At 38.4% G+C, this 12175-nt stretch overlaps 1 protein-coding gene across 1 annotated transcript; it reads right to left on the bottom strand.

The window, feature by feature from the left end:
* Positions 1–4814: 4814 nt before the first annotated feature.
* Positions 4815–11879, bottom strand: LOC144661976 (uncharacterized). Its single transcript, XM_078522706.1, has 6 exons — positions 11057–11879; positions 10851–10884; positions 8023–8082; positions 7154–7201; positions 6260–6301; positions 4815–5345 (listed from the first exon to the last, which is right to left on the bottom strand). Exons 1-6 carry the CDS (start codon positions 11345–11347, stop codon positions 4885–4887), a joined length of 936 nt encoding a protein of 311 aa, XP_078378832.1. The 5' UTR covers positions 11348–11879; the 3' UTR covers positions 4815–4884.
* Between the last annotated feature and the right edge of the window lie 296 nt (positions 11880–12175).

Raw genomic sequence — 12175 nt, 5'->3', positions numbered from 1 at the left:
TTCGGTCGTGGTTCGGAATTTCTGGCTATGTTCAGCCTGGCCCCCCGACAAGATTGGAAAGTGGCATATTGGCTTTCATGAATGGCCTTACACTCCAACATACCGTGACTTTGATTCATTTTATGGCTTTTATACAGGATCAGGAGACCACTTTCATCACAATAGCAATGGCATTCTTGATCTGCATAATAACACGGAGCCAGTCACAGATAAGCGAGGAGTTTATTCAGCCAGGCTTTATGCTGAGGTTAGACTTTCTCCTGAACACATGGTTGTTTTTGGTCATTCCCTCCATCAAGGCAATACTTATAGTCGCGAAGAATATTTCTCTCTTTAATCGGCACCTTGGTTCTCCATGGGATCAAAGAACGCTTTTTCCCCATTTCTCCAATAAGTTAACTCTCTCTCACAATCCATTATTTTGCTTTCTATGAGGTGATAGTTGATGAGGCCGAAGAGCTCATAATCCAATTGTCAATTACAACACTTTCTTATTTTATAGGCATTGCCGAGAAAGATTCAGCTCTTCCCCCCATTGGACGGTTTCAACATATGGCACACTATATCTGAAGGCGCTCCTTCACCCAGAACAGAGATTCTGCTCAACATTGATGTCAATTATAAGGGGATTGCAATTCGTGTTGATGACATGAGGTTGTTGATGAGCGTAGCCAATATAACGTGGTATAAGCCACCGGAATTATCTCCTGAATACCAGCGGTTCGATCAGGTACAATAATGTCCACGTTCTGTCCATACTTGAACTCTACTCAGTTTTTTGTTATGATTTTTTATGATGTGCTATGTATTACGTAGGGTACAGAACTACCCCGATTTTTGCTCACTGGAATGCCAAAAGTGCTCCGAAATCCAAAAAGTTGCTCGAAAGTTGCTCCAAAACGTTGCTTTCAAATAAGAAAATTCCCCCAATATATGCTAATTTCCCTTTGACTGGATTTCTAAGTATTTTCATGCAACCGAATTGCAACAGAAATAACTAAAACATGTTAAGGCCTAAATTTGTTGAATTACAAAAATTTCTTTCACAAAGAAAAACCATGATGACAGGACGACGTCATGCATTGATGCTGAATGATACGAAAGTTTAAGCATCTTCTGAACTTCCTCGGAAATCTTCGGGAAATTTCTGGTTAATCTTCGGAACAGTTGGAAAAATGCTCAGAAACGTTCGTGTGGCCTTCGAACAACACTCGGACAATCTTCGGAAATCTTTGGTCTAGGAACTTGAAAAAGTTGCTCGAAATTGGAAAAAGTTGCTCGAAAGATGCCGAACACAATCAGGACAAGGCTACATACAACGGGTACGGGGCGAGTCTCTTGCAAACAAACGTAAATCCAGGCCTCCTGTCAGAGACTTCGAATCTCCCGGATATGAAGGGGGGGGGGGGCATCTGTGTACTTTTGCGGATTTGGATTTGCACTATTTCACATTCTGTATAATCCACTTCAAATTAACATATTCGTTGGCTTAATTATGGTAAGTGCTGCAGTATTTTCTGATCAGCCACATATTGTCGTGTGACTTTATTGACAGCATTTGGGGCATGGGTGGCTCCAAAGTAGAGGTTGCGCTTTACAACATAACCGCTGACCCCACTGAACGCGTAGACCGTGTCCCAAGGCAAGGAAAGTGGCGATTATATGAGAACCAGCCTTAATTAAGACTATTCTGTGCAGATCACATGAAGTCATGACACTAGAGACTTTTTCCTGCCATCTTCTGAGATCGCACGTCAACTGCAACTTTGGGAAGTCTTATTATTGATTAGTTTTCGTGATCTTATGTGTAAGATATCGATAAGGGACTTAATCTCGGCGGAGGTGGATTAGGGGCACGGGATGTTTGTGGCAATTGTTACTTGTGTAGTGAAAAACAATGCAGTTTTGTCTTCATCCCAGGTTCTTTCTATCTCGGCTAATCACGCCGTACTTTGCAGACGAAGACGTATGAAGGAAAAGAAAGTTAAAAGAAGCCCTTACACACGTCCCCTCCTTACCACTCTTTTCAGCTCCTTTATTTAGCCTGCGAACAGGCTCCCGAGTGGAGCAGGGGAAAAAAAAAATACGCGATAATGGCCTGAGGGGGAGAACGAGGTCACGCTCAGCTCGCTTCGCTCGCCGATTTATTTTACGCCCAGCTCCACTAGGGAGCCTGTACGCAGGCTACTTTTTTAAGCTCAGCCCAATTCCCGGCTTACTTTCGCAGCCGTCATTTTCTCGCCAAATTCTCGTAAATTGTACTATAATAAACAGAAAAGGTCCGGAAGGAGAATTTAGATATTGAGCTGAGTGGTAATTATGACAAAAGCACAGGAAAGCCAATCTGATTATCTATAATCAGTAATAAGCTGTTTATTCAACAACAGATCATTCCTCATTACATGAATGACAAATCAGGTAGCAACCATATTTGCATATTTATTCTGCATCAATATCTACCCCCCCCCCCTCCCCCACTTCTACTGATTTTTTGTCAAACTCTTGCCATATGATAATCGACTGTCAATGGGATAAATCTTTAACTAACAATATAAATTTCTGTCGTTTTAAGCGTTTTACGCTGCTACTTGTAAGATATACACACTGTCCAAAGTTTAAAGCGTTGGACAAAAAAAAAGATCATTGATAACTTATAAATTGTCGCTAATCCTGGATTAACTTGGCCAACTTTAAAAAACCTGGCCCAGTGCTACGCACATGGAATCGTGAACAATCGATCGAGCTAGATCGGTTTTTACAATATTTCTTTAATTTTTATATTTTCATTTGTGGGGTTACTTACTTATTTATTTACAGGAACCATATGGGATTATGCCGCCCTAAAAGATGTAGTTTTAAACTAGTTGGTTCTCGCGTCTAAAAAAAGGTTTGATTTTGTTTTTTTAGCCTGGAACACAGGCCTCGAAATGATTTTCAAAGAAAGTGTGAAACCAAATTACGACAAGTGGAGATATCTAAGCTTGACAGAAGACAATGTCTGTCATATATCACTCAGCAAGAACCGTGTGAAACAATATCAGGCTTGATGTTGAAACTGGATCTGAAACGAGGTAAACATTTTGGCGTATCTTCTCGGCGATGCAACCCAAAATGGCAGTCGTGTGGGATACTGCCCTGGGAATGAAGTTGTGAAAAAGGCCATAAGGCCTTCGAGACCAATGCGGCATAACCCCACAAAAAAACACCCCCTCCTTCCTTTACGATTGGTTTATCTACATCACGGAACAAATATTACTATATTACAGTTAATTATTGAAGTCACAAGATTGCGTCCAGTTCTCTGGATTTGTCATTTGTCACGAACTTTAAAGAGGCTTTGTCACGCGTGGAACATCTTGAAAAAATTAAGGCTAAATATTTTAAGTTTACCAATCGTAATCATTATTAATTTTTCCCAATCTTAATCATTCTTGTTCTTTTTGCTTTAATATTACATTTTTGGTGTTTTTCTAGCTTAGTAAACTATTATTTAGAGGTTTCCAGTGAATAGAAGGCAATTGTGTAGAATTCAAAACGTAACTATTATAGAGCAAGTTTCAATTGAGTGTCATAAAACCATAACCAAAATAATCACTTGGAACAATCACAAAGAACACAGATGATGCAGTGATCCAATCATGCAAAGCGCGGGAAAACTTGTGTGAGCGAGTCAGATTAGTTTTATTTTTACTTCTGAAAAATTGAGTGGCGCGAGTTTTTTTAAAACCAATCACTAAGGGTAGTAAATGCAAAACCAAAGCAAACGCGAATTTTTTTTCAACACTCAAGTAAAAACCGTTCCATCGTGACATAGCCCTTTTAATTTATTTGTCAGGATTTTTTTAATTAATCGAACGTTAATATCGTTCATCGTTCCTTTAAGTTGCTTACTATCGAGAGAAACCATAAATGTGATGAAGCTGTTAAGTTAACTTTGTCATTTGAGATTATTTACATATTATTCTTGTACAAACGATGTAGTTGCAGTCATTTACATTGCAAAAACAAACAAACACCTAGATCTACATGGATACTAACAATAAAAGGCCTTAAACAAGAAGGCTCCCCGCGGGATGCTCGTCGTCTTGCTAACGGGTTAAATATCGGAATTTGGTCTCACTTAAGACAGAACACCAAATCTTTTAGTCCACGAGGTCTCGTTAAGGGTAGCACGTGAAGAAAAAAAACCCTGCGCCGTTATTTTACATTGGCGCTTTAGACCTATAAGTCATGAAAAATGTTATTTTTTAGGGGTAAAAAAACTAGTCTCACCTAGATTGATCGCCTTTACGGGTTTGATTGAAATTTTCGACAAGCATTCCCGTCCCTTTCATATGGTAGTCCCACCCCGGGGAAGACTGAAGAGGATCGAGACTGGTGATTTAATTGAACCGGAAATTTTACTGGGTCTAAAAACAAACTACATTTACTTTTTGTAACATTTGGTAAAACATTACATGTATTATGGTTGAACTGACCGGTTTCAGTATGCTTGTAAACGCATAATGGGATCTACAATAGGCAAAACTTAAAAATAAATCGTTATACTCCGAATAAGCTGCGCTGTCAAAGCGAACGACCTTACTACAATTCAGACCAAAATTCAAGCTGTTGTTTCTCTTGGAAATTAGACAATTTTTGAGGTGCGTCACGAGACATTTTCTCGTCTAATTGAGGACGGCGTTTCAGTTTTGGGTTATAACAAAGAGCCTAGAAGCCTTTCTATTAGTGTTATTCGTACCCGAAGATTTCGAACATGAAATACTAGCTGTTCGCAATCACATGTTACTATTGGCAAGCGCGGGAAAACATGCAACATTGGCAAGCGAGGCAAACCAAAGCAAAATTGTAATCAATTGCGGACGCCGGTTCCAAGCTTTCGTTTTAGCTGACCTGAAATGCTCCAAAGCTGTTTATGTTACGGTCTGGAACCTTGTACGGGAGTGAACTGGCATTATAAGGATAATCATTATCATATTCGACACCCTTATCTGCTTCATATTTAGGAAACAGCGCAGACATCCCTTCAACTGTACCATTCAGGTTTGTCATGCCCTTGAACTCTACTTGTACGTATAATTTCGTAGCGCTGGGTATCTTTGCCAGTCCAAACATGTGAACAACCCCATAATTATTACCTCCAGCAAATGTTGGCCATGACGAGAACAATACCGAGTTATCTTTCCATATCAAGGCTCTTGTGATGCGCCTACTCACCCTTAGGCGGCAATAAACATAATATACACCACTTGTAGAGATAATGATCTCAGTTCGGGACTGAATGACGGTCATGTCACTAGTGAAATCATCATTCCATAACAACTGGGCTCTCAGCTGCTTAACATCTGAAAATGAGTGAAAAGATAGTCAATGTGATCGCCACAAAATCGAAACGATGAAGACGTAAACTAAAGCACGCAAAATAGCAATCAAAAATCAACAAGACACATCTGGTTCATGGGAAACCCCTTTCTTAACAACTTAATCATGCCAATTTATTCCTTTCCTTTTCAATGTTAGTTTTACATCATTTAGTCATTTTTTGCGTTTTCAGCACTATTGAATTTTACTGATTCATTTCCATATTTTATTTTCATTGCATTAATATCACAACGACTGGCGGTCTTGGCTTCTTTCAAAATCGCTCTGCTAAGGGAAAAAGGAGGTTTCCAAACAGTCTATAAAGTTAAATTTCTTACGGATTAATTTCTATCACCATTTTAGGTAAAAATGGGGCTGAAACCAAACGTCAAATCTTGATCGAATTCGTAACATGGTACCCACTTAAAATCCTCTAAGAGGGCACAGATTCACAGCTTTCATAGAGACAGCCTTCAACTGCCTAAAAGCAGAACTGCTCTGGCGCAACAAACGTTCGTGTTCCGCAAAGCTACTATCTGGAATTCTCTCTCAGAAGAGTTAAGGAACTGAGTGTCTTTCAAAAATCAGTTGAAATCCGCGCTCTTGAGCAACTGGCTAAACGACTAGTTTAGACTACTTTGCATAGTTTTTATTGTACTTTATATTGAATTGTAGTTTTAGTAATGCTGTTATTGTAGTCTTTAATTCTAATTTTTTTACCATGTAAATTATTTCATTTTCTTTTTTTAAAAAAAAATCATGTAAATTGTTTATGAAGATCCCTTGGGAGAACCTAATAAACTTTATTCTATTTAATTCTATTCCATTCTATTTTTCTATTCAGTTTTCGTCATTTTACTCATTGGATTAAAAACTCTACCTTATACGTAATTCGTACCTCTCTTCTCAAAAGCTTTTAGTATAAAGGCGTGGAAAAACTCTGAAATAAAAAAAATGACAAAAAGTAACATCAGATTTCGAATTCAGTTGAACCAATCCTGGTGGAAATTAAATTACACTCTTTTTATTTTATAAGAATCTAGTTTAGAATATCGAGGCTGAAATTTGCGAATTTTTAAGAATATTTTAAGAGTAGACCCGAGGGGGACCCGAGGCTGAGTTTTTGAAAGGAATATAGTTTTTAGTTGAAACAAAATCAGGGGTCCGTTGCCTCATGCTAGGAAGCGCTGAAGGTAAATGGAGCCCGAGATGATTGCCCGAGACACCGTAGAGAAACGACAAAGGATCGTGCAGAAAAGGCTTGTGTAGCAGAGAAAACGTTATCTTACTTTGCTAGAGGGAAGTTACAAAAAATGGGAGAAAATTGAGCGAAAACAGGAGGCCGGAAACGATCGCCGAAAAGGGGAGGTTTCCGGCCGAAACGGAAGGGTTGGAATCTCTGTGGTACGTAATAACCCGTAATGCCCCATTTTTTTTACATACAGTAAGTTATAGTAAAGTAACAAATTTATTGGGGAAGTAAACTAAATACACGCAGTCAGGTATTTTTCTTTGCATTAAAAGGGAAAATCGATGAAGTACGCTTGACCGTACAGTTGAATCCCGATAACTCGAACCCTCAATAACTCGAACCTCCTGCTAACTCGAACCTTTGCCGATTCCCCTCCAGATAATTTTCTCACTAATTTTACCCTCGATAAATCAACCCCCGATGCTGGAACCTTTTTCGATTTCCCTTGAAGGTTCGAGTTACGGGATTGGACTGTATTTTCATTGATAGTATATTTGTTGCCGTTGTTTAACTTAATACAAGTCTATATATTAAAAATACCTTTCCGTCGACTTGGCATACATTTCTTTATCAAGGTGCAATTGTCATCTGAATTGAGACGAACATAAATAAGTATGAACAAATATATGAACTTAATTAGTACATTAGAGAGGGCCACAAATTTATTAGTTGAAAAACTATCACGTGTAACCCTCAATAAATAAATTTGATTGATTGATTGATTGATTGATTGATTGAAATCAATAAATAAAAAAACGTTAGCTTGCGCAGGGTCATTGTGCTATTATTATTTTTTTGGACGCCATGTTGAACGGTATAGGTTGAAGGGACACTCTCACGGCGAGCTTCACTTCAAAAATTCAAGAGCCTAAAGACGTATGAAAACATACAAATAGTGGTTTAATTTGTTAAAAACTACTGTGCCAGTGTACTGAAGCTAAAAACAAGTGATATTATTGTGATGCCATCAGGAACTTTAGTATTTCAACTTAAAAAGTTAGGCTGACTTTTTCAAGTTCTGCCTTGGTGGCCTAGAAAATCAGCTAAAAACTAATAACAGGTCCTCTGTGCCGCCTTCAACAATCAGACTAATTTACTCATTAGCTGTGACTTTTCCGCATTACATGCACTTCCTCAGGGTGAGCTATCTGATATCGATCAGTGTGAAAGCACATTCGTTATTTGCAGTCGTATGCAGATAATTCTTTCATACATATCTGTTAACTCACCCTAAGAAAGGTAGTAACGCCAAAACGTAGGATAACCTATACCGTTCACCAAAGCGTCTAGAAAACAATATTTTTAGTGATTGGTTAGAGTGATTACTTTGGTTCTGTTTTTACTGACACTCCGTTGAATACCTTTTTTTGCTGTAGATGTGTAATTAGTAAGGAATATATGTCCGGTACCTTTGTGAAATCGCTCCATACAATGCTGTAACTTATTACACTTGTTTGCACTGCCATTATCTGCAAAACAACAACACAATTCAAATCACGGCACAGTTTTAACACGGCCTGTGTCGCTACAATTCTGTCAAACATGTTAGAACAACAGTTGACGTTTTCCACTGTTTAAGGGGAAGTATCACGAGGATTTTGATTGTTTTTCGTCGAAACTGTGGTGTTATTATCTCTACTTGTAAGAGAAAATCAAGAACACAAGAGAAAGAATCAACCGAATTCGAAAAAAAACAAATCATATCGATAGCAATTACTAAGTGCAAGAACTTAAACCCGCCGAACCTCCACTATGCTAATGTACAACACACTAGATGGTAATAAAAACCTGGACATTATTTTAAACTTTAAAAAGTTCGTTGACATGAAATTTAACTTTTGTACACAAATCCTATATTTCCCCTTTAAATAAGGTGGTCTAGAGTGGTCTGTCGTAGAACAATCATATTCCGTGCGCCATAAAACCTATCTGCTAGTGTTCGAAAATGTATGGCAACGTTCTAATCCAGGTAAGCTGGAGGTCACCTCCTCTTTACAAGGTTATCAAAACTGTGGTCATAGTCATTTCGTTCTCCCTTGTCTGGTGTGTCTCTTTCTTAAATAAGGAGGAGCTAGTCTATTGAGTATCTTGAAAAAAAAAAAAACGTCCCCTAAATTAACTGGTCTTTGACAGGGAGCCACCCAAGCTCATAATTTCGTTGTCTTGAGTTATAAATGCATATCATATCATATCAAACACCGAAGCCTTGTCACTGAAGGTCTAGTGCTGACGCGTTATCGTAAGACGTGATACAACTTGATATAACATGATATAACTCTGGAACCAAAAATGAATTGTAAGCAAACTACTACCACTGTATGGTAAAATAAAGTTAGTCTTTTCTTCGGCAACTACTACAATGATACCCTACTCAAACTTTTCGCTGAAAAATATCTGTGTACCGTGTCCAGTGGCTTGTCCCCGTTAAGGCCAAACTAAGGAAGGGTGAAGGAAATTTCCCCCCTCCCCGGGCATTCTAATGAAGACTTCCCTTTTATTTTTCGTTTGAAGATCTAATGTACAAATTTTAATTTCTTAAGCCTCCCAAGGACTTTTGCTGAGAATTGTAGCTGTTCATATATTGAAGCTCGCATCAATATTTGTTTCAGTAGTCAATAGTGGACTTTATTAACCTAGCAATACCATAACAGCAGGCAACAAAGCACAGAACCTAAAATACTATTATATTGTGAACCTACAAACCCATAACAGCCCAAACTTACGGAATGAAAAAGAGCTTCTTGTTTAATTCAAAAAAAAAATGATGGTCTGGGGGATAGCTAGGCAGGAAGCCAAGGAGGGGCCAGTTCCAAAAATGATTTATTCATACTTTCATTTCCTGTTCTTCTGAAACTAGAAGTTGATTACATAACTGACTAGAACTAAGAGAAGTTGATATAAATTTTCATCGGAATGGTAGACATCGGGTTTCTTGCGGCTGAGATTTAGAGTGGTGGCTCTCAAAACAAAGTGTGGCTTTACAAGAACGTGCAGCAAAGGATACAGCGCTCGTCAGCAAAATTGTCAATAGTTAGTGTCAAAACATCGAAGAGAAGGGGGACTGCGATTGAGGGAACTTTCTTGGGCAATCGTTCGCGTTGATCGAGAGGCGCCAATAAAATGATACCGTATAGCATTGCAAATATCTTTAACAACACAGGATGTTTACGAAGCCTTTTGGACTCCTCAAGTTAATTATACGAAAGCAATAATCGTTTTAACCGTTTCCTTCCTTCCGTAAGAAAAACCTCCAACACAAAACCGCAAGTCACATTCCCTTACGTTTGATTGTTCTCACGGAACTATAATGTAATAGATTCTCCAACTTTCCAGGAGGTCTTAAACTGAATTACGTGCCGATTGAAGCTGGCTGCAAACCAAAAGATTAACACCAGCCAAAGTAAATAAGATCTAGAAGATGCTATTCATGTCAAGTCGTGATAACGTTAAGAATCATCCGGATCATCATTTATCAAACCCACAGGTCGAGGAAGTCTGTGTTCCGGTATGAAATCCCCGGTGGTACTCGTATAATGAGCCATATGATGGGTACGTGTCGCCCTGAAAAGTTTGGTTTGGGGGTTGTTTTGTAGTCTAAAACAGTAGGGCTATAGTCGATTTTAGTCTGGAATGTGCTATGATCTTGACAGTGATTTTGAGATCGAATTTAGAATATAAGTCCCTAACTGCTGTTGAAACTGATACGCCGCGGGTTAATGTTCAAACGGATGTTTACCGGTAGCTAATGGTAAATTGGTATTTCCTAAGAGAAATTATTTTTAAATTTATGTGCTGGAAAAACCTCTCAGTTTTTAAAACCTTTCAGTACAGTGATCTGTCGTGTATGCTTATTGCTATTTGTTTTCTCTCACTGTGACTTTATTTCCTCCGCCTAACACGTGGAATTAATCTGTTTGATTATGTTCCACTTTGTGTTCTAACACGGAAGTAAAAGTGTCTAAAATCTCACGCACACCTAACGTACAAGAAACTTAATCACGCAAGCTAAAACTAATATTTATTTGTTCAAGATCTTGACTATCTGCTTAGGTATATGAAGTCTTATCGAAAAGAAACCAGCAATATCAGTGTAAAGCCGTTTTAAGATAACACGGATTTATTTATTTCCCAGGGCCGGGGACTGGACTTTGCTTGTTCACTTGTACGTGAACTTATGATTATGTACGTAATTAGCCACTGACGAAATTAAAACGGCACATTTAATACCCACACTTACGTCCATCCTTATGAGATCTTCTGACACGGGAGATCTGTAAAGTACAAATCAAACGAAGAAATAAAGTTAACTTAAGGTCGTAATTCAGATACAAAGAACTAATTTAAGGTGATGATGCTTTTTAGCGACTGCAGGAAAATTGCGCATACTCATATTAAGTTTGCAGATTGGTCTTTGTGCAAGAAAGATCTTCATGCTGAAGTCACCTTTTGCATATCTGAAAACACTTGCAGCATGCGATCCATCTTCGCCTTAGTACGTCCGAGCTCTTTGCGTAGATTCTCGTTCTCTTTCTCAGCCTTTGTCAGTCTGCCGGACAATTTCTTCAGCAATTTTCTCGATTCATCCATGTCCTTTGACAACGAGTGCAGCTCTTTGAACAGGACAAACAACAGCAAGGCAGCCAGAATCACTTCGACAAAGTTCCTGATCCATCGACAAGATTCATTTTGTTGCGAAGAATCTTGTCGTACTTCAGTCATCTTGCTTTGAGGCATCACGTCGAAACTGGCACAGTACTGTTTGTGTGCGCCTTATGACTTATAACTCAAGGAAGCTAAAGTATTTCACTGAATTTCGATACGTAGATCTCTGATATTTTCGCTGCATATTGTATTGGACACGTGATCTGTGTTTACGCCATCGTTCTATGAGTCGTGATTTCTTGGGGACTGCGGACTACATCTTGAAGTTTCTTTTCAAAGAAATCGTTCCATTTCTCAGAAGTCTCTTGTCAATTTATATTATTATGCAAAGTGCCATTTTGTTTACATTTGGTTAAAGTCTCCAAGGTTAACAATACAATAGACTAAAACAACATGAACACTTATGTCAGTACAATGATTGACACTTGTTAGTTGTCATTTATTTTATTCTGGAAGAATATTCTAGCAAAACGATTTAAAACCCAGAAACTTCTAGAGAAAAACGATTTACTGCATGAGTTCATGCGATGGCCACACAAGCCGGCTCTTCACTACTGTTCAAAAAATACTGAATTTTTGCATGTATTACACAGTTTGCTTTTCCACGATAGAGATCTTTTTGTACGCCATTGCTATGAAATTACCTTGCACTATACCTTAAAAGACTAAAGAACTTAAACAAAGTCTCTCACTTTAATTTAAGATTGTTCAAATTAAAAAGATGCGCAAAGGTGGACTTTGACTCTGGATAGAGGGCACTGGTGGATGACCGTAAAATCTGAACCAGGTTCCGGACTTATGGACAGTGACCAAAATTCGTAATACGGATCAAATTACCTTCACGCGATTTCGATGAAAGAAAGCATAGCAAATCGAGTGTAATCTATACGTTTACCTTTC

This window comes from Oculina patagonica, chromosome 8 (assembly GCF_052425735.1).
Source record: "Oculina patagonica isolate OP01 chromosome 8, crgOcupat, whole genome shotgun sequence".
Taxonomy (NCBI): domain Eukaryota; kingdom Metazoa; phylum Cnidaria; class Anthozoa; order Scleractinia; family Oculinidae; genus Oculina; species Oculina patagonica.
Note: the sequence above shows the minus strand (reverse complement) of the source record. Positions and strands in the feature narration are given on the sequence as shown.

Excerpts from the sequence above, each read along its gene's own strand:
- LOC144661976 (XM_078522706.1), bottom strand. The coding sequence starts at position 11,347 with ATGCCTCAAAGCAAGATGACTGAAGTACGACAAGATTCTTCGCAACAA. Across the intron at positions 10,885-11,056 it reads TGTTTTCAGATATGCAAAAG|ATCTCCCGTGTCAGAAGATC; the intron begins GTGACTTCAGCA and ends TGTACTTTACAG. Across the intron at positions 7,202-8,022 it reads TATGGAGCGATTTCACAAAG|ATGACAATTGCACCTTGATA; the intron begins GTACCGGACATA and ends GTCTCAATTCAG.